A 23,146-nucleotide genomic window follows, 5' to 3' on the forward strand; every position below is an offset into this window, starting at 1 on the left:
GCCTTATTCATAATCATAAGGGTGCAGGTCATGTGCCTTACCTGGATGGTACGATTTAGAGTAATTTTGTTACGCACAGGGCTCATCCTCATTCACCGAGTCTTGAGAATGTTTGGAGCCACCCGCACCTTGGAGCGTGGTGTCCTTAGTTGCATCTCGGACTTGAGCCCTTCCCCCCCCTCTCCCCCCCCCATGCACCAGAAGAGATTACTGCACGGGCCGGCCAGTGAGGTCATCGGAGGGCCCGAGGCTCCACCAAGGGCGATATAAGCAGTAGGTTGGAGTAGAGCCATTCTCTTTGTTGTCTCCAGAGGTGTAGACAGGCAGCAAGTTACCCACCCATCCCTAGAGCAGAGGAGTCGGCTGGGTCCATCGCAGCAAAATAGAGGGGGATACCGAGAAGTGGACCTTTTGTCTGGACTGACTGACCCTTTGATGGGGAGAGCATTCAGTGGGACACTGGACTGCCGGGAGGGAGAATTGACCTGCTGGTGTTCCTGGACTCCTGCCCTACACAAGATGCCCAAGTTAAGAACTTTTGGGGAGTGCACCTGTGTTCAGGTACCCCGGTGAGGCAAATGCGCTATGCGGTGTCCTGGTGTGGTAGTTACCTCCGTGATGGGAGGTTGGAGAAAGTTGCTACTAATGACTGTTGGGCAATGTGTTACATCAATGCTGCAGGATGCCCTGGGTGGTACTCAGGAGTCAGTGCAAGTGAAGGCTGCTGGTACAACGAGCACAGGGGGTTTTCACCACAATGTATGTATCTTGATAGTTGCTGCAATGTTTATGATGCAAATACAGTCTTTTGTCTAATGTAACTCTCTGAATCTGTTTGCATCTTATTGTCCATCAGGAGAATTTAAGAAATTTTAACAAATGATTGATGTTGCTTATGCAAATTATCAAAGTTCATAAGGATCCAAGTTAGTGTGAATACAGGACTACAAGCTGTTTGCTCACTCCTTGAGACATGATTGTGGGGAGAATTTTGAGTAGTGGGTGAATCGCACGTTGCATGCATACTAAGGGACGGGTTCTGTTACGGAGAGGGCTGAGAACACATCTTTGAATCTGCTAACTGGCCCCATCTGTGCAGAATCTGAAGCCCCCTCCTTACCCTCACCAGTTAGCAGACAAAAGTTCAAGGCTACCCTCCATCCACTGGGTCCAAACAGCCAAGGCCATGATGTGGTTTGATTGGAGAAAATCTTCAGAGGAAAAACAATTGTAGCAAAAACTTTGGGAAATAAAAGCAAAATGCCAACTGGGCAAGTCATTATAGTGTAACGCGTTAGGGCTGCGCCAAAAAAGTGAAAATAATGGGGAAGGATTATAGACAAATAAAAAAGGGGTCTAAGAGGGTCTTCCTGATTTAAAAAAAATGGGGGGCTTTAGAAGCATCAATGTTTCAAGGCGTTTTGTACCTAGGCCTTGGTAAAGTTGACTTTCGAGATGTCTCCAGACACCAGGGACCATTCCTAATCATGGTTTTCTTTTACTGTTTTTCCTTCTACCACCCGAAATAATCTATCTACAACGTTAGGTCTCCTGAGATAATCTACAACTACATCTCCCAGAAGGCATTGGATTGCTAAGAAACAACCTTGAACTGGATCTTTTCCTTGTCGCAAGCAATTTGACGCACCCCTACTGGGTCTCATAGACAAACGATTAGTTTTGCCCAGGACCTCTCGCCCTGCCTGTCAAGAAAACGTGAAACTAGGGAATATTAAAACACGCGTTGTCGACTTACCGAATGGACACCCGCGTTGGAAGCTGCACCGAAAACAAAGCTCTCGCGCCGGCTGGAAGGTGGAATGTGTCTGCGATGCAACAGGCATGGCGGACTCGCACCCTGATAACGCCCTCGTCCTCGCGGTGCGGCGTTTTATCAATCATGGTTCGGTCGGTGTTCTGCTCAGTCTCAACCCAACTGTCTCCTGGACCTCGGTAACCGCGTTAGCCTCCTGGCTCCAGAGTCCATATTTAATAATGCCGGCTAATGTTGCTTGATTGACTCCTGGGCTGGCTTCCGTTCGTTGTATGGGAAGGCCGGAGCGGGGGCAGCGTGCTCATTTGCTGATTTCTTATGAATTTCCGGATTAAATTATTTCGCTGACAAACTCCACCATAATTTGAAGGAGCCAACCGGTATTTGGTAAGCAGTTTGCTTTTTTCCATGGCGACAGAAATGTGCTATCAGGGTTTTCTACCTTTGTGTACTGCAACACTGCCGACATCTCGTGTAAAGTCCCCTTTATTGTCTAATTATATATACCCGAGCTTTAACCTGAGCCTATTCCCTACAGAAGTGCCTGCACTTTAAATAAAAAAAAAACAATAACTAGAAATACTGAACCTCGACTTCATTTTACTGGACACTTAAAAGTGCGCTTTAAAAGTTGTGTTGTTGAGGCACTGTTTTGTAATGGAGAAAAACTCAAGTTCCAGAATGAAAAGAAGTGGCAGTTAAAAAGCCAGGACTAGTTAAGTGTCATACATTGCATCCCCCACCTGACAGCAAAACATTTCCATAATACAGAAAAATAACCACAGCCCACTACACAAACTGTATCAGAGCTGTTAAGTGGACCTGTGTCACGAGGCAAACTGTCAGCCAGCCCTTCATTTTCAACCAACATAATTATACATACTGGGTCCTATTGCTTCATTTTCTGAGTGTAAGTATGGGTACTGTTCCCGGCATTCTTAATGCTGGTGGCTGAAGACTGGGAGAAGGACCCCGAGTGACATGTACCAAATAAAAAAAACTGTGTTGCAGGGGAACGTATGGGAACTGTGATGCCTGAGTGCAATGGGAGGGGGCGGTGTCATTGATCGTGAGGGGAGGGTCAAAGGTAAGGTTAACAAGAAAAACATATTCTGTAGCTATTTTGTTGGTCTTTCACTTTCAGGTAATTGTATATAAAATAATGCACACCTTAAATCAAATATTAAATACAAGTTAAACTAGTCAGTTGGAAATGTTACGTTCTGTTCGTGGTCACTACAATTGGCTGTATGTGTAACCAAAGAGCCACCGAATTTAGGGCCCGATTACTATGGCGGGCGGGCGGGCTGTAATGTCGTGACACTGACGCGATACGCTGAGGCGTACGCGTCAGGTCACGTGATATGTGGCAATAAAAGCAGGTCACGCACGTCTGGCAGAACGGCTGTGGCGGCGGACCATTAACAATACCTCTGTGTCCAGGTGCATTATTAAAGCCTAGGCCCGGTGTCCCGCCGTCAGCGCGGCAACCGATGACCTCCGCAGGACACAACAAAAGTGGCGACGAGGGTGGGCGTGCCCTCGCTCTTGTGCTACGCGCGGGAGTGGCAGCCGCGAGTTGCACGCTGCTCGCGCCCCTGCTGTGGCGTCGCGGGTCCCCGTGGACGTCCCCAGTGTAGCGCGAGAGGAGGCTGCCTGCCACGTGTCCTGCACATCACGGTGACGGCCCGGAGCGCTGAAAAACGCGCGCGAGGAGGACCGTGCACCTGCCCTGCTGCGAGGCCCGTGAGTACTTGGCCTAGAGTGCATGAGGCCCTGGGAGGGGTTGAACAGCCCGTGTTGCCAGGAAGAGAGCTGAGAGCTGTGTGACAGCGAGGTCACATCCCTTCACCGGCTACACTGCCATTTGAGCCTGGGAGGGAGCGTCTTTGACCCCAAGCCAGAGTTGGTAGGCCCGCCACGTGGGGAAGGAGTGTTGCAGGGGAGACACACCCACATCACCACCAGGTCTCGCCTAGCGGAGGCAGCACACGGAGCGTCTTTGACCCCAAGCCAGAGCTGGTAGGCCCGCTACGTGGGGAAGGAGTGTTGCAGGGGAGACACACCCAAATCACCACCAGGTCTCGCCTAGCGGAGGCAGCACACGCACGCATGTCGAACATTCCACCAATAGAACCATTCACAGTTGAGGGGTCACCCTCAGCGGTAGCGGCCAGATGGATTGATTGGGAGGACAGACTACGCATTTTCTTTGAGGCCACCAAAGTCAATAGGGACCAAAAACGCGCAATGATTTTTCACCTCGGGGGTAAGGACATCCATAATATCGTCAAGACGCTCGCTGAAGCTACCCCTAAAACTCACACGACGCTGATAGCCGCGCTCAATGAACACTTCGAGCCGATGGCGAACCGCGATTATGAGCGATTCATATTCCGACAGGCGCACCAACTCCCAGAGGAATCGCTGGACAAGTTTCATGCCCGCCTCAAGAACTTGGCATCCACCTGTGGATTCCGAGATGAAACGGAAGAAATAAGAGGACAGATAATTCAGGGGTGTGCGTCAGCCAAGCTGAGAGAGCGGATATTGGAGGAGTCTGGTAAACCGCTGGCAGAGATATTAACGATGGGTCGGACCAAGGAGCTGTCGAAGGTGCGCGCGGCGCATATGGAAGCCGCTCTTCAGGTGCAAGTGAAGGTGGAGCCAGTCAATGCGGTGTCGGCTAGGCCTAAACAGAGATGGGACAAGAAAGGGGCGGGAGCCATCGCTCCGGAGCAACCGAAGTCATGCGGGTACTGCGGGGGCCTGCCACATGCCGCGGCGGAGTGTCCAGCATGAGGGAAGAAGTGTTTGAGTTGTGGTCGTTTCAACCACTTCGAGAAGGTGTGTCGGTCAAAAAGGTACCGCAAACCGCGCCGAGTAGCGAACACTATCGAAGAAAGAGAGCTGGCGGCCAGCGATATGGATGACGATGGCGAAGAAGAGAGAGTGGTGCACAGGATCCACATGATAGGCACCGCAACACGCAGGACACAACGTCTTCCGCAGTGCAACGTCCGGGTAGGGACGCAAGAGATCACGACAGTGGTAGATACCGGGGCCAGTATCAACATCATGGCTGCCACACTGTACTGCACGATGCACCCGAAACCCATTCTGCACCCGTCAACAATAACGGTGTTCGCGTATGGTCAAGAGGCACCGCTGAAAGTGTGCGGAAGGTTCAGGACGACAATCTCTCACGGAACACGGGCGGTCACGTCTAACATCTATGTCACGGAGGATGGCCAAGGCATGCTCCTGGGCTGCCGGGCAGCAGAAGATCTGGGGGTAGTGACTTTTGCATTCGGCGTGCACCAGGAGTCCATGCACCACATCCTGGAGGAGTTTGAAGAGGTGTTCCAAGGGATCGGAAAGTTCCGGGGCAAAGAGATCCACCTGCACATAGTTCCCACCGTTCAGCCAGTAGCACTGCGACACCGACGGATAGCGTTCCACATAAGACCGCTGGTGGAGGAAGAGCTGAAGAAGCTTGAAGCAGCCGGGATAATCGAAAAGGTATCGGGACCGACCCCATGGGTATCTCCCATAGTGGTGGCGAGGAAGCCTAAGCAGCCAGGCGCAGTCAGGATATGTGTCGACATGCGGCTCCCCAACGTCGCAATCAAGAGGGAGCGACACATCACTCCCACCATTGACGACCTTATCGGGGAGATGGCGGGGGCCAGGTGGTTCTCGAAGTTGGATCTCCGGTCGGGGTACCACCAGCTGGTATTGGACGTAGCCTCCCGAAACATCACTACGTTTTCGACACATGTAGGGCTCAGGCGGTACACCCGTTTGAGTTTTGAAGTATCGAGCGCCGCTGAGGTGTTTCAGAACGTAATCCAGGAGCTGATCGCAGGGATCCCTGGGGCAATCAATGTCAGCAATGACATCATGGTCCACGCGAAGACAGTCCCAGAACACAATGAGCGACTACTCCAAGTACTACGTCGAATTCGAGAGGCCGGCCTCACGCTGCATCGAAAAGTGTGAGTTCCTGTGCAACAAACTACAATTCTTTGGGTACACTTTCTCGGCGGATGGAGTCAACCCCGACCCCGATAAAGTGAAAGACATTAAAGAAGCGGCTGCCCCCACGAACATCACCGAAGTTCGAAGCTTTCTAGGGATGGTCAACTATTGCGGAAGATTTATCAAGGACTTGGCCAACCTAACAGCTCCACTGAGAGAACTGACAAAGGAATCCACCCCGTGGATGTGGGGCAGCGAGCAGGCTCGGGCGTTCGAAGAAGTCAAGGAGGCGCTCTCCGAAGCAACAACGCTCGCATTTTTTGACCCCGCCAAGCTCACGTTGATTGCCGTGGATGCTGGTCCAGTCGGGCTGGGTGCTGTTCTCCTACAGCGGAGGACGCCTCAAGAGGATTGGGCTCCGGTGGCGTTCGCCAGCAGGTCATTGACCGAGACGGAGCAAAGATATTCCCAGCTAGAGAAAGAGGCGATTGCAATTCACTGGGGCTGCCATCACTTCCACTTGTACGTGTACGGGAAACCATTTGTGGTGTCAACTGACCACAAGCCCCTAGTATCGCTCTTCGCGGGCACCTCCACGAAACCGCCGCCGAGAATATAGAAGTGGATGCTCCAGTTACAAAACTACAACTGCAGAATAGAATACCAACCTGGACCCCAGAACCCGGCTGATTATCTCTCTCGCCACCCTCAAGCGAATGGCGAAGCCGAACGATTCATGAGGACTCTAAACAAGGTCATCCGCATTGCTCATGACATGAGCCAGTCAGTGGAGCAAGCCATTTTTACCTTCCTTCGAAGCTACTGCCAGACGCCACACTCCACCACTGGCGCTGCTCCCGCTCACCTGCTGATGGGCAGGGTGGTCACGGACACCATACCTCATCACCCGGAGTGGCGACCGGAAGCTCCGGATGACAGTGCCATTGATACCCGCCGCAGAGAAGCGTATGCACATGCACATGCTGATGCCCGACGGAGGGCGGCGGTACCGGACATTGTCCCAGGTGACGTGGTGCTCATCAAAAACAGAACACCCGGAAGCAAGTTCCGACTGAGATTCGAGAAGGAACCGTGGACTGTGGAAGATGTCAAAGGTACTTGCATCACAGCCCGGTGGAGAGGGGAAAGAGTGACTCGGAATGTATCGTACTTCAAACGAGTTCTGCCGTCCCAAGGAACTGCTGGCCCGAATCGAGGGGTGCCTGGAGACAGCCCTGCGGGTGTGGAGAATTCGCCAGCACCGACCACGACTGGGTCCTTAGACGAGGCGGTGGGCGGAGCCGCTTCCCAGTCTGGTGACACTGATCCCCGGTGGCCCGTCCAACAGCCAGAGGTGCCACGTCGGGGTGACATTGATGACCCCATGGACTGTGAGGGCGGTGCTGGCAGTGACTGTTTGGGTAGCAGTCCAGGTGAATCTCCGACAAGAGGAGTGTCCAGGTACAACTTGAGGCATAATCCGGAGCCCTCCTGTCGCCTTAAGGGCTACGAAAAGGAACCAAATGGGGAGTAGAGAGGTTCCACTCAAAGGAGTGGTGGAGGTGGATACATCCTCCCGGTCATAAGTCAATAAACATAGTGATCCACCCACAGATAAGTATAATATGTCAGAATCTCCCACAATAAATATGTATCCCACAATGGTGGAAAGTACACATTAGTTGTTAAAATACCCCTCACACACCAAAAGGGCCCTTGGTGTCATGCTTCATCATAGGGGTCTTCCTGCCCCTCTACGGGACGGGGCGTGCTACAACCTACGTTTGCGTGGGAGCAATGATGTTAATGAGACAACTATGTGTGATGCGAGGGTGTGAGAGGAAGGTTCTGGAGTGAATGGGAACGTGAATTAAAAAATACCTGGCTCTGTGGTCTAGAAAATGTTAATATACCCTTGAGCTGGTATTAATAAAAGGTGGAGGTGAGGAGGTGTGGATGCCTCAATGAGCTGTGCCTCCTATGTCTGCCGACATGTTTCGAAGCTTCCCCAAGCTTCTTCTTCAGGACCATAAGGATCCCTTTCTAAAGACTCACTGTGTCGTGTAGTAACGTAAATATAAAGTAGAAAAGTAAGTGTGTCAGGAAGTAAGTAACTTCCTAGGGTAAGTAATGCCTAAATAGGTCTTGTGTAGTTGATAAACCTGAAAGAAAACATAAAAGGGGAGATAAAAGCCATATTCACGTAGCTAGACAAATCCATCGTGAGCATTCAGTGATCTGAAAAAAAGTGATATAATAATCTCCTTTTGACGCTATTCATAACGCTATCACGTGTTCTGTCGTGAAAATAATGGGTGAAAATAGATAAAGACATTAGACAGAACTTTACTTTTTTTCACCCTGAGCACCATTCTCCTAAGTGGATAGACAATTGTGATGTCTTTAACAATTGGGTTTGACGTTTTTGAGAATAAAAAGGCATTTACTGCATACTTCTGACTTGGTCCTTACGAATGCTTTCCTTCTTCTTATGTTTACATTGAAGTTTTGATTGCTAGTGTGACCAATTTTCCATTGTACTGTTGTAATTACCCGGGTCCAGTTAGCATTATGGATTACCCCATTGATACTTAACTATATTTTGCATTGCGGGGGTGCTGCTGGCTGTAGCACCTGCTGCAATGCAAAAAAGAGACACTTGACATATGCCTCCACTATGTGGCAGGCACCATGCGGTGCCTGCCACATGGTGCAGGGATATGTAGGGAGGCCGTCTGCAGATACCTCCGGTCTTGATTCAAAGACCGCCCCGGGGTACCGACGGACAGGTGAGACGAGACTTTGTAAATGTGTAAATCTGTGAATTTTGGTGCGTACTTACTGGGTATTTCATATCCTATCACTCTAGTTGTTTGACTTAAGTGTCTCGTTGGTCTCACACACTTGATAAACGCAGAGAGATCACTTGTCCCACTTACATCACTTAAGGCTGGTCTTACCTTTTACTTGTAAAGGACCTGCATAAACAGTTAAGAGGCTTGCCTCTGTAGGATATTTTTTCATGTGTTTTTTCCACTTGCCTAGCAACACCTTAACAATGGGAACGGTATTAAACATCTACACCGTCTTCACTAGGCACTTTCTTTTTCCTATTTTGCTAACTTTTGGATTGACCATTTTCTGCCATCCATTGCACAGTATGGGTGTATCTCATGTTTTACACCATGCCTTCAAGAGGAGAGTTTTTTTCAGGTATGGCTAGTTGTTACCTGTTTTCTCTCCTATTTGTTTTTATGTTTAGAGCGGGGCCCCTTTCCCTGAGTTGAGACCAGGTTGAGGTGAGGGCAGTGCCCACTTGTTATGGGTAAGTGCAATTCAATTTACTAGATTGAATGCCATTCAGCATTAATATATGCATGATTTAGGTCATTTAGGACTAATGACCACTGACTATGTTTGTACACAATCGGCCACTGTATTTTTTCACTTTCTTCCACAGGTATCCGGTTTTGATTGTTCCTGACCTGACCGGTGCGGTAGGATTAGTTCATTCACACACCCCTTTTGAATATTTTGTTAATACGTTTTCACATTTAACCACAGCAGTAATTTAGGTCCTGACGAATGCCCTGATACTTTTTTGATCTTTTGTGGGCAGAAACATGTTGACCAATCATGCTATGGACAATAGCATAATGACAAAATTATTTATGCCATATTGCCATTTTGCTTCTTAATCTTGACAAGGATCCTCTACCAATAAAGATTTTTTGAGCATCCTTAGCCATTTTTAAATTCACTTTATTATTTTTACTGCTGATTTTAGGATCTCCCGTTTTTGCTCCTTGGGTAGGATTTCATCCCAGACAATACCCGTGAGGGATCAGGTGACTATCCTCCTTTGGTGCTTCTTCCATGCTAGCGACCGGATCATTGCTTTATGAACTGGTCCAGCAGGTTGGAGCATGCAGACCCAGATGATAACAACAAATAACCACCTTAAGTGATTGATGGGTCCTGTTTCAGGAGAGGCTCTCTTATAGAGTTGTCACTTGTGTATTGGGGTTCACCTTGGCCAATTTGTGTACTTTCTTTACTCAGCCCCAGACCCAGGTTGTTTCAGTGTTGTGATATGTAGGGAGGCACCATAGGTGCCCCTCAGGTCCCGTGTCTGGGGGCTAGGAGGTAGGGGGGGCATGCTAGGGGCCCCCAATGTCCCTTTCCACCAGCCTTTTCATGGCAGGTTTACCGCCATGAAAGGGCCAGTGCAAAGGAACATCGTAATGCCTACCCCGGTGCCTGGTGGGCACCGCCACCATTGCAGGCATTACAGACCGTCGAACGGGCTCCTTGAGCAGGTCGAATTACTGTCGGACAGTCTTTCTGCCGCCCACCCGCCATCATTATATGGCAGACGGTAAACATGCACACGATGGTGATGAGACCGCCACCAACAGGCTGTCGGTGGTGGTCTCACTGTCATTGTAATGCGCCCCTAAATCCTGGTTGGTTCAGTGGGGAGTAGTGACTTTTATTTACATTTTTTGTGCTACAAGGTCTGGACCTGTGACAAAGAGCACTGCACGTCGTTATTTTAAAGTTTATTGGACACAGTTTAAGCAGTGGCAGCTCCTCCGCAATGGCAGAGGAGCGTCGCCCCACTGCTTTTGAGCAGTGAAGTAAAGGAAATATAAAATGATAATAACTTTGAGTTATTGTCATTTTATGTTTCCTTTGCGTGCGGGAAGGCAGGTAGATAGGGCTGCTCTGAGGAGCAGTGCAGTGGAGGAGTGGTTTGCCCACTCCTAAGTACGCAATGACTGTTTGGCCACCAAACTCAGTCATGCACACTTTCCCCGTTGTTCATGCAGGCTGCATTACAGCCTGCAAGGAGAACATGCCCAGGCCCCCATTTCTTGGTTGAGCGTCGAACCAGGACACTCAAAACCAATTGCAGTGTTGTGACTGGTCAGGGGAGCCTAGGTGCTTACCAATCACTACACTGCATTGTAGTGTTGTTATTGGTTAGGGGTGCTTGGCTGTTCTGTTCTTCCTGTCCGACGAGGAGAACAGGAGCAGAGATGTGGGACCTGGCGGCGAGGTAAGTGTATGTTTCATTTCTATATATTTTTTGTATTGTGCAATGCCACACGCCCATGCCTATTTGTGCCCCGTGCCCGCCCCGCAACCCGAGGTTCATGCAACACACTGCATGAAAAAAATTAGGTAGAAGATCAAAAAAGTGCTTGGAAAACAGATTTCAGTAATCTGCAGACTGTACCTAGGATGAATATTTTTATAGCTTCCATTAAAAGCACACGCTCCACAGATCAGCTGGTAACAGCCTTACAATATCTCTAAAAAAAGAAGACAATGTTGTCAACAGGAAGCTTGGCCCGATCAATTAAGGCCAATCCTGGCTTCAAAGCAGCCTTTTCAGTATCTGATTACCCAACTGTACGTATTTACAATTCTTCAAGGCAGCAGACACCCTGGCAAGAAGGATGGTTTATTGTCTAGTAGTCTGTCCCTCCCTCGGCTTCACAGTACAGGAGACTCTGTTCCTTCCTCTTCCAATGAGGCATTTCAACTGCCAGAATTACCTATGCTTGGACAGTTGTCTTTAAACATGAAGTAGGGAACTGTTTTTGTTCAATTTAAAAAGTATGGGTGCCTATGATTGCAGGCCTGGCATTGTGGTGTGTGCTTCTAGGAAAGGAACCTTGGCTCATCTGAGATGCCCAGGGCTGAGATTTGTTGCTGAGAAAATCTATACATTATATTTCAGCACTTCAATAATCCAGAAATAATACTGTTCAGTAGTGATTGGAAGTGAAAAATAATTGCTGGTCCAATAACATTGTTAAAATCGGAAATAATAACAATACTAATAGAAATAACAATAATAAACATTAATTGGCAAAGCTGATTGTTCTACTGCTAGCTGCCAGCCCTTTTTCTTTTTTTTTTTCAATTCTAGTTTTGTTTTGTCATGGTTTCTGCAAAACTTTATTGTTGCGGAAGCTGCCAGGCCCTCATCAATCGAAAAGAAAAACACATTACCTTAGTTGTCTCTGGGACTGAAGGGAACTGCTTTGACTGTGAGTGTGCGCCTTGTGAAAAGGCAGCATGATTCAACTTACAGTGAAGCAAGCCAATGATGTGGATGATTCATCGCCCCATGATGCCTATGGGAGAGGGTGGAAGAAAAATGGCACACTTCACAGAAGGCAGCCATGGAGCAGAGAGCAGGCAGCAGAAGCAAAGACCACAACCCCAGCACCAGCCAGGATGTCCAGGGGTAGAAAAAGTGGAAGTCCAACTTAAGTGAGTGGGAGAATTACATCTTGATCAAGGCGGTGGCAGAGTACCAACATCAGCTGTTTATCACCTCCAAATTGCCACTAGGGAGGAAAGAGGCCATTTGGCAGTCCATCGTGGAGAAGATCCACAGTGTGGGGCAAGCGAAGAAGACTGTCACCGACTGTAAGAAGTGCTGGCATGATTCTAAGTGCCAGACGAAGGACAAACTAGCCAATAACCTGAAGGCAGCAATGCAGACCGGAAGAGGGAGTCCAGCACCCCAGGAGGAGATGGATGCCTGGGAGGAGTGGATGGCAGCTGTCATCCGAGTACCAGGATACAATAGTGCAGCATACGAGGAACAACCACAGCCGCAGGGTAAATATTAACATGGGGCAATGTAGGCAAAAAGGTCATGTTGTGCAGTGCACCCAGCTATGTCCTAGCAGACCACTGTGCTGTGTGCAGTGCAAAGCCAGTACAAAGCAATGGGGTGACACATGGTAAACCAAAGGACCTGGGAACAGTTTAATACAGAAAACAGGGTGGTCCCGAGGTTCATATCTTAGTCACAGAGAGGACAGTACAGAAATATGTTGTACCAGTGATCAAGTCAATTGGTCATTGTGCGAGAGAATTACCAATGCATATTACACCAGGGGGAAACAAAGGAAGAAGAAAAATAAATCTATTTTTTGAAAAACACCGGCTATAATGCCACCAAGTCAAAGACCAGTGTAGTTGGCCTGTTTGCAAATAAATATTCTTTGAATCTTTTATTTTTAGGGTACTTTTTTGTGAGGGGGTGGTGATCAAGGATTACAAATCCACCTTCCCCGGAGGAATAAGCAAAATTAATCCAGGCCAAGGTATTGGGAAACTCAACGTTTCGACCCAACTATAGCTTGGAGTGTAAATTAAAGCCTCAACATGCGGGTCTTCATCAGGACAATGAGAACATTGTAAAGCAACCTATTATTTGGGGCAAAATACTTTGGATCCCCAACGAAATCCTCTTCAGGCCGACACCGGGTACTGAGGTCCCTAAAGTAAAGGTTTCACTGCTGTAGCTTTAATCCATGAATGATAAGGTCCAAATCACTGAATTCAACATGGAGGGGGTCTAACAATAGACCTTACCAAAAAGGGGGTAGATCCTGCGGTCGTCACCGCCATGGCTTAAATCCAATAAAGATCATTAAGAACCCTTAAAGCAGTTCTGCCGAAGTCTAATAATAGACATTACCAAAGAGATGCTACGGTCATCGGTGACAGCCGCATTTGCACCCTGTCGCGTCCTTCAAGAAAGAAGTGGAGGACGCAATGGTGAGGCACATTAGGCAGTGTTTAAAAAACAATATAGAATTATTTTTCTCCTTCCTTTGTTGTTTCATCTATCTCACTTTGCACATGAGCACTCTAAGATAAACACATCTCTATGCATTCTCTTTGAGCAACCTACAAAATATATGTTTCAATGGATGTATACATTATTGTTTTTAAACCAGAAATATAAAGAATAATGATATGATCTCTAACAAAGTTTTGTTTTTCTTCTTGTTTTCCCCTGATGTAATATAATTTGGTAATTCTATTGCACAATGACCAATTGACTTGGTTACCGGTACAACATATTTCTGTATTGTCCCCTTAGCGACACAAATATTACCATTAGGAACACCCAGTTGTCTGTGTGCAGTGCAAAGGGCAGGAATCTCTATCATGTCCCAGTAAATAGCTCAAAAATGTTTGTCTCACTGCCCAGTTACATGTTGCACAGCTCTGTCGAGCTCTGTCATGTTTCTCCATTCCATTTGTGAAGTGCAGCATCAGTCCCACTCCAACTTTGTATAGTGGCATGTGTAGTTGAATGCACAAATGAGGCGCTTATATTCTATAATTTCACACGGGGCAGCGCTGCACGTCATTTGCTGCCCTGTGTCAAAAGAAAAGGGCAGGAATGCGCTGTATCTATGAGATGTGGCGCATTCCTGTCCTCTTACACTGTGCTGGTGCACAAATGGCTGCGTAGCACCAATGCAGGCACCCTTGCACTATGGTGCAATGGTGTCTGTGTTTAAATCAGGTTGTTCTTATGCAGGAAGGGGCACCTGTGGAGGTGTAGGATTTTGACTCATTCCCAGGTTTAATTAACCTTGTAAATCTGGAAATGCATCAAAACCCATGGGTGGTGCATGGGAAAAACAACTGCAATACCTATGGTATGCCCCCTGATGCAGGGCAAGGCAATGCAGTAACTTGCACTGCCTTGCCTTACTTCATATCTTCAAGGCCATGAAAAGCCACACAAAGTCACTTTGTGTGGACATGTAGCTATGGGTCTGCAGCCTGCTCAACCAGTGTGTCACAAAAAGTGACACACCTGTGGTGCTAGCTGCATGTCAGCACAACACATCATGCATGGACACGTGAACCCTACATAGCCTGATGGTGACAATGCAGGCCACCTTGCACCATGAGGCCACTGTGTGTTACTTGGGCCCATGCACACAACTGCACTGTAAAGCAAACAATTTGCATGGGCTTGTCAAAGGAGAAACAGCTGACCTGAGAGAGGGTCAGGTGTGGGGCATGTGAAGTATTAACACATAGGAACAGGCCAAGAGCCACATGTACATTATCTGCCATGATAATACATAGTACACAGCTGTCCTGACATCTGAGGTGAGAACACAGGTGTTAGTTTCCATGTTTAAGGACTACCAGAAATCAAACCATGTACTAAATCTGACTGGATCAGGGCTAATGCAAGTGAGGAACACCAGAAGAATATGCGTGTTGAAACCAAAGATGGTGTGTGGCCCAGGTGGACCCCTGGTTATGCAATGCATTGTAAGTGCTGGCTGAGTAGGTTGAACTGCCAGTGTCTGAATGGGGAGACATTGCATAGCAAGGAGGTCAGAATAGATATGTTGTGTCTGACAGTGTCAAACTTGTATTGCACCTGGAAAGTGATAACAGAGAAGAGCCAGTTGGGATACAGCATCCTAAATGTGATGTTGTCTTGGGTGAAGATTAGAGAAAACATTCTAGCTTTGAGGCTACCCTAATGCCTGAAATTATCGTTTTTAGAGTATAGGGCCGATTGACCGTTACCCGATTCGATTGAGTAATCTGGATGAGGCACAAGGAGGAGGCTAGGATCCCTTCAATAGCCGTCGTTTAAACATCTCGTGTGTATAAGGTACACAAATGAAGTTCGATGGGACTCTATTATAACCATGATGAGTGTGAAATCACTTTTGTGATTTGTGTGCATGAATAACCGTATGGATGATCACCAGGAGAATAACACTATGCCAGATTGGCTTGATCTATCCCTATGTTTGACTTAATGTCATTTGCAAATATCCAATATATTTAGAAGGGGTTGTTTATAGGACTGATGTTTCGGATACTGTTTAGGTCTCAAAATTTAATGTGTTTGTTTTAATTGATTATTGTAAGAAGTGTTTTAATATGTATACTTTGTGATTTGATTTAGACTGTTTTCTGACGACATGGGAGAATATTATTACTTGTCCTGAAGAAGGTGGTCGCATATCTTCAAATTTCCACCGAAACGCGTCGACGCAATCATAGGAGGGAGAGTATAGATTGTTGTGACTCCTAGTTTCCGAACCAATTAAATGTTGACATAATCAACTAGGAAAATAGCAGATCATGATCATATTTCTCCTTACTCCTGTTGATAAGAGATCAAAAAATGTTTCTTACTGAGTCTCCCTTTGTTTTGCACTAATGTATGTGTAGTGTTGTTTATGTATAGGTAGGACAGTGTGTACTGTTTTTTTAAACAAAAACTTTTCTTATTGTTTTTTTTATTGTGTATTTTTATGAATTTGTGTGTATCTTATATGATTAATTTTATAAGAATAAAAATATATTGAATTTTTTATATGTAGTTTGCTATGGAGATGATTTTTGGGTGTCTTGTCCTGGTGATTGATTGTATAAAGTTGTGAATGTGTTGACAAATTTTGTTGTTCCAAAAGGGGAATCGTTTCTTTGACCTGTGTCTGCTGGTGCTCCACCCCTTTTGCGGTACGGGGCCCCTCTCTTCTGATTTTTCATTGGGTGAAGATGAAGCATGTGCCAGGGGGGTTTCTGAAGGGAAATTGTCTGACCATGCCACATATGTCTCAGTAGGAGGGTGTGAAATAGGGATCAGTCAATGGACATGAAAAATAGTCTGCCATCACAAAGGGCAGGAGTCAGTAATGTTTGCAGACTGAGGTGGATGTGCCCAGTAATGTTGGAAACCTGGGTAGACACATGTCACCAATTCCAGCACTGCCCCCATGTGGAGTACAGCCTGACCCATAGCCCTCAAAAACAGCCAGCCATATAAGTCCACTGGATATGGTCACAAATATTTATGCTGTTATAGGCACATGAGAGTCAACGTATGATGTGGGTTACATCACTATGTGGCATTAAGTTGTCACTCGCACAAAATGAGGAGTGGCATAGGAGGCATTACATGTAAAAGTGAGAATTCCTGAGTCAGAGGATGTATTGTAGTATGCGGATACCAAACTCTGGCAATTATCAACTATGGTGAATGTCAGTGCTAGCAACCTACCTAGTGTTACAGGGCCCTTCCCATCAGATTTGGTACACAGTGGCTATTGTCCACAAAGATGAAGCCAAATGTGTATCCAATCAAACCAAATGAGTATTCACAAATATGAAATATATGGTGAGTGCATGCCCTCACACATTCCTGCAGTGTTGCAAGGTTGGTCCATGTGTAGAGTTATGTAAGGTATGTGTTTCGGAATCAAACCTTGCCCACATGAATGCACAATGTGCACGCAAGACAGTACAAGGCATAGTATACAGTTTGAAAGCTAGATGGCAAGATCATAACTAATTCATGACCAGATCAACATCACTTGTAGAGGAGCAGTGGGCAGAATACTGGCCACAGCTAATGCAGGCACTGTGAGGATTAGATAGGTGACAGTAGTGGTGTCAATATGTATAAACACAATCACCATAGGTATCATGAAAAAGACTGCAAATCACCTTGGCAGATGTGGACCTGACCTCTTCCTAAACGTCCAGGGATGGTAGACCCAGTGACTTGTGTAACTGTTTTGCAATGTGTTATTAGACAGAACGTCAGCCTTGTCACACAGTGGTTGCATGAAGTATGTAGAGATACTGTACAGGTCAAATGACAAGAGTACACCCGTATACCCAGTTGAGACCGGGGTGATGAATGTATGTAACAAAAACAATGTCACCAACAGGTAATATTTGATAGGCTATTAAATAAAGCATGCACATATAGTTGCAACGAAGAAAGAGCAGGGAGACTTTAAGGTTAAGCGATGTGCCAGGGGCACTATATATTCAGAACATATATAGGAAAACAACAGTATGAGCACTGTTTACACTGAATGTGGGTGTAACCTGAAAGAAACGTTGTGCACATAGGTGCTTGTGACACACCAGGTCGGACGGAGTAAGTCATAAGTGACACAGTGAAGAGCGGCGCAGAGTGAGCAATAGTGGTGATATTTACAAGGTACTTTAGGTTCACGAATAATTATTTACAAGAGTTACGAAAGGATTGATATTTTGTGAACCAGAGCAAAGCACCAAAAGTTGCGCTGGGAGGCCAGTATGTAGAGATACTGGCATCTAAAAGGCAACTACAGTGCAACTTGGACTCTATACCTCCATGTAACAGACATCCTACTCTCATTAATGTTGTATTGAATGTCAAGTATTAGCAAGTCAGATTGTCATTCAGATCACTTATGTAAACTTATAGTATAGAACACCATTAATATTTATCTTATCTCATTGCAGAGGATGTACCTACACCTCCTGACCAGCTGCTTTTCAGGGAAGGAGATCTGGCTGAGGATGAAAACCAGCAAACCTTGACCAAGAGACCTTACAGCAAATCCTGGCCTCCTTTGAAACCATCTCTGGTTGTGGGAAGGGCCAACAGCATTGTGGGGTTTCCAAAGGATCCACCCATCACCCAACAATCACCACCTGCCAGCCCAACCTAGGCCTGGAATCTGAGGAATCCAAAGTTGAAAAACAATGTCATGCAGTAGGAGTCCAATGGTAGATGTGGTGCAAGTGGGGATGGAGACTGTGGCCCGCACCCTAGAAGCAGTCCATAGGTGTCTCATTCCAAATAAGGACACCTTGGCTGCTATAAGAGGCACCTGCCCTCCACTCTGTGGACTCACAGTGGACCCACAGTCCCTGGCTGATATCACTGTTGTCATGAGGCAAAGGCATGAACAAGCGCCCTGCCAAAGTGACACCAGCGAGGTTGCCAAACAGCTGGGGGCCATCTGCTACATCCTGGAGTTTATGGAGCAGAAGTAGGACACACACAGTGCAACTATGGGTGCCTACCATTGTGACATAACTGCTGTGCAGGCAAACCAGCAGACCCTTTTCAGTGCACTGCTGCCTCACGTGTTGGCACAGAGAAATGCTGCAGCTGTACACAGGGGCTCCACATCTTCAGCCAATGATGTGTGTGTGCTTCCGTTGCCACTGGCACCTACAAACCCCCCCTCATGGGAAGCACCAAACACATCAGAGGAGGAAGATGTGGACTTCAGCTCTTTCCAATGTAAATCTGCCCGGCACCATTTCTCTGTCATAAATTGCCAATATCTCCTTTGCCTAGTGCTGATGACCATGCCAGAGTACTTCACCCTGGTATTATCCACCATTTGCCTTTCCACCTGTTGAGCTCACCCATTTGTGGACTGTCCTTGTGGCCTATCTTCCCTATTGGTTATTCGATCATCCTCTCCAAAACATGAAACACTCCTCTCTTCCACATGTCTCATGCAGTGTATCCCCCATGGAGTCTGTCTGGACATCCAATAGCTAATACAAACTGTTGAGGTTGTTTTCAAAGAACTGTGTCTGTGATCCTAAACAATGTGCATTGTATATTTGTGTCTGGAGTAAGTACAACATGGTGGATTTTGGGAGCCAAAGACACCAACTATTTTACAAAGGGACATTTGTGTCATTGAGTCAAGGACAAAGCTATACAGGCTGAAGGAAATATATCTGGTGAAACCTTTGTGTACAAAGACTAATAAGAAGTTACCCATGGTCACAAGCATCAAGTAAAACAAGTAGCGTGCAGTCAATGGTAATGGTGAATGAAGTCACAGCACTGGTGGTGAGCATATCCGTGAATAATAGCCAGCTAGCAACAATGCTGTTACAAGCAAACAATGCAAGAGTGAGTGTGTAAGTGGTCTGCACCAGTGTGTGACTGTCTTGATTCACTCCCTGTGCTCTCGTTCCCACCACCAGGGGGCCAAATTGTGGGGCTTTCTTGTACTCTAATATGCTTCCAGACACTCCCCTGTATGCATATCCTGACTTCCAGCTATTTGGACATCATTTAGGAATTGAGGTCCATTCCCAATCCATGACGCGTTTTGTGGAAGCCAGTCTGCTCATGCTGGAAACTCCATTACCCATAATCCCCTGCTCACTGCTTTGTCTCCACCCCTGCAGGCCAAGGATGGGTGGAGGAATTCAGATCACCTGTGGCTGGCTGCTGCTAGCCTGCTCACACCTGATGCATGTGATTACTGTGAGCTCTTTTAAGCCCCAGCTCCCTTCAGGCCAAGGTTGGTCATTGTAGCTGGTGAGACCAATCCTTGTTTCCTGAGCTTTTGAAATTCCTTGATTCCTGAGCTATAGTTAATCCTTATTCCTGAGCTATAGCTATTCCTTGTGCCTGAATTAGCACTGCCTGCAGTGATACCTTGTTTACTGAGTTCCTGAGCTATAGTTATTCTTTGTTCCTGTTCCTCAGCTATTTCTTGTTCTTGATTTGCACTGCTTGCAGTGCTCTCTTGACTCTTTGTTTCCTGAGATCTAGCTATTTCCTGTTTCCTTGAACCGGTACTACCTGCAGTGCTACCTTGACTCCTGAAGCTTTAGTAATTCCCTGTTCCTGAACCATCACTGCCTGCAGTGCTACCTTGACTCCTGAAGCTTTAGTACTTCCCTGTTCCTGAACCAGCACTGCCTGCAGTGCAACCTTGACTCATGAGTCTTAGCTCCATTCTTGTTCCTGCCACAGTACTGCCTTCTATGCTACTTTGTTTTCTTGATTCCTGAACCTGCACTATTAAAATATACCCTTGTAGCCTCCCGTGCTGTACCTCCCTTTCCAGTTCCTGCCTTTCTTCCCATTTCCTTGGTTCCAGTTCCTAGTTTGCTGTCTTCCTGTTCTACTATCTTGCTTCTAGTTTCCTTGTATGTTTGTTACTTTCTTTCTGCCTAGTCTGTCCTTGTTTTCCTTCCTTTCCTGTTAAGCACTCCTCTTTGTCTATTGTGCTTGTGTTTACTTCTACCCCCTTGCTGTTACTGCCTTGTGTGTTCCTGTTTGATCGCCAGGATCCGTGGGCACAGCTGACGACCTAAGTGGTGTTTCTTGTTCATTGTGAGTATTGTCTTCGAGTTACACTTATAACATAAGCATCAGCTCCACAGACCCTACCTTTGCATGCATATCCTATATGTGGGTATTTGCATTCAGTATCTGTAACAGCAATTGTGGGTGAGGAACTTACTGAGCTTCAGTCTTACCATGTGGAGCTCCCGAGTGCTTTACCCCACATTCCCTTTATTGTTAATGTTGTTTTATATATATATATGTCTTGCACGTCTGTCCTGAGTGTAGTTAGTCTGATTGCTAAATTGCTTCATGAGTGCCCTTCCTTTCTGAGTCTTAGCCATCTTGTTCACTTGTACAGGCTTCCCCTTTAGATCCCTATTTCTCCTTTGACTCCCTGTGTGATCCTGGGTAGTGCTGTACTGCTCTTTCTGTGCACTGTACATTTTCTACCCAGTCCCAAGTCCTTGCTCAAGTCCCTGACTGAGATCCCAACATAGTCCCGGACAGGCCCCGACAGTGACCCAGTGTGGTACTTTTAGGAGGCTGGGCCGGAGGTAAACGTGAGGAGGCTTAGGCGGTTTGTCAATAATGTCTTTTTATCCCAAGTATTTGAGATATTGATTTGCATTCGAAAACAAAAATCTCTTCCAATGGAAATTCCTGTCCTCTTCAGTAAGTAATGGGTACAATAATAATGAAAGAAGTCTCCATCAACCATACCTCTGGTGATTAGATGGGAAAAGTGTGAGGGTTTCCATGAAGACAACCAAAGGTTATTGGTGTTGGCTCTGTCATTCAGTACATACAAGATTAGTTATGTCTCTGCTTTATTTTCCCTGCATAAGAAATGAAGAGTGTCCAGAAGGAAAAGAAAGAGAGAAACAAAACAAAAAAGAAAAGGGAATAATATATGCCCCTTTTTTGAGACTATTCAGAGAAGTTCTACTCTGGGCAGTTTTCAGTATAATATCCCTTTTGTTTAGTCTGCCCAAAAAGTCTTATGGGACTTTTAGTCTTTTATGGGTGGATATTTTGCTGGTATTTATATGCATGTGGGTCCGTTTATTTTAATTCATGCCTTCATTTAGAAACAATGCGAACTGTACATATGGCCTTCACCTATCACCTATCGTGCCCCGTATCTAACCTGCATTCCCTCCCCGTTTGAAAAAACTTTGGCCCCAGGCCCTTACCCCCTCTGTCGCAACTCTCCTGAGTTGTGGTGGTGAGTCAGCGTTCTCCGGAGCAATCCACCATTCCACAGGACCTGACTCGGAGCCCTCGTCCTCTCGACTGCATCCTTTGCAGCCTCTGGCTCGGTGGCTTCCAATGCGATCCTCCTTTGGGTTCGGCACTCCGTCCACTCGTAAGGGGTGTTCTAGGCAGTCCTTCTTTTCTCAGACTCAGTTTCGCCCTTTGGGAGTCTTGCATCTGCGTCCTCTCTCTCCTCTTCCAGTTTCCCTGTTTCCGTCTTCTTTGGCCAAGCTCTTCCCATTGGTTAGCACTGTCAGTCTGTTTATTTTTTTTTCTTTCTTTTACCAGGACCTGCAGCAGCAAGGAACTCCAGCAACAGGATGTCCAGGCAGTGAATTGGCAAGAGAGGACCTCCTGGTAGGTAAATCCTCACACCCAAATAATCCATGATGAATGACAATGGTTTGACATCACCAATCACTCAAATGCATGTCGCATGATTTACACACAGTGCAACAGTAGGTGAATACCTGTTTTGGCCTGTTTGTCTGTTCACAGTAAGAGGGCCGCTTACAGTGCTCAACTATGTTTGTAGATCCCTTAAGTGACTCCATTGAAAACTTGTCAGGATACACTCCTTTGGTGCCTCGCCTAGTTACACATGTATACAAACACTGCTAGGAAATCCTACAGTGTGTGCTCTGCCCAAAAATAGCATATTCAATAACTGCCACTGACTCGATGACCAAGCAGGTGTGAAAGTGCTAAACATTTTTTTAAATAAATCACGATTAAAAAGTAATATTCTAAAGTAACTAAACTACACTAACTATTCCTACCTAAACTATGCCTACACTAACCTATGCTAAATCAACTACACTATCCTAACATAATACTAACCCAACCTACCTAACCTCAACTTGTACTACTCTACACATATACCACAACAGACAGGTTAAACATTAACCCTTACCCCCTTAATATCCATTTGCACATGAGACAAACATAACCTATACCTATACACAAACTACCTAAAGAATAAAACCAAAAAAAATATTTTTTAGTATTTTTTAATTTTCTTAATATACATTGTTAGAAATGGGGTTTCTGGTTGGCTAGGGCGTAAGCTTAAGTAAGGCAGAAACCACCACTCTAGTCAGGGCAAGGGAGTTACATGCTGAAGATGACCCCTGATCACGCCCTTGGTAGCTTGGCAGAGCAGTCAGGCTTATCCCAGAGGCAATGTGTAAAACATTTGCGCAACACACTCTCACAGCAGCGACACACTAGGCACACCACAAAGGAAACCCCATACAAGCAAGGTTATATAAAAATAACCTTTGTATTATCCATAAATACACATTAGGTCACAATAACATATATTATACTGTGCCACCAGGCACTTGTCATGACTTCACAGGGATTACATAAATCACTAGGCCTATTGGGCCACTGTCATAATCATCACAATTTGGCTGATCAGTAACTACTGGTAG

General features: G+C 46.4%; 1 protein-coding gene across 1 annotated transcript in view; it reads right to left on the minus strand.

The window, feature by feature from the left end:
- Positions 1-2,078, minus strand: part of PGBDF (plakoglobin binding and degradation factor) — a 216,573-nt gene extending 214,495 nt beyond the window's left edge. Inside the window, exon 1 of the mRNA XM_085634529.1 lies at positions 1,757-2,078. Within this exon, the coding sequence (XP_085490655.1) occupies positions 1,757-1,844 (88 nt within the window). The 5' untranslated portion in view covers positions 1,845-2,078. The remainder of the gene's footprint in view (positions 1-1,756) is intronic.
- Positions 2,079-23,146: the final 21,068 nt, after the last annotated feature.

This window comes from Triturus cristatus, chromosome 11 (assembly GCF_964204655.1).
Source record: "Triturus cristatus chromosome 11, aTriCri1.1, whole genome shotgun sequence".
NCBI lineage: Eukaryota > Metazoa > Chordata > Amphibia > Caudata > Salamandridae > Triturus > Triturus cristatus.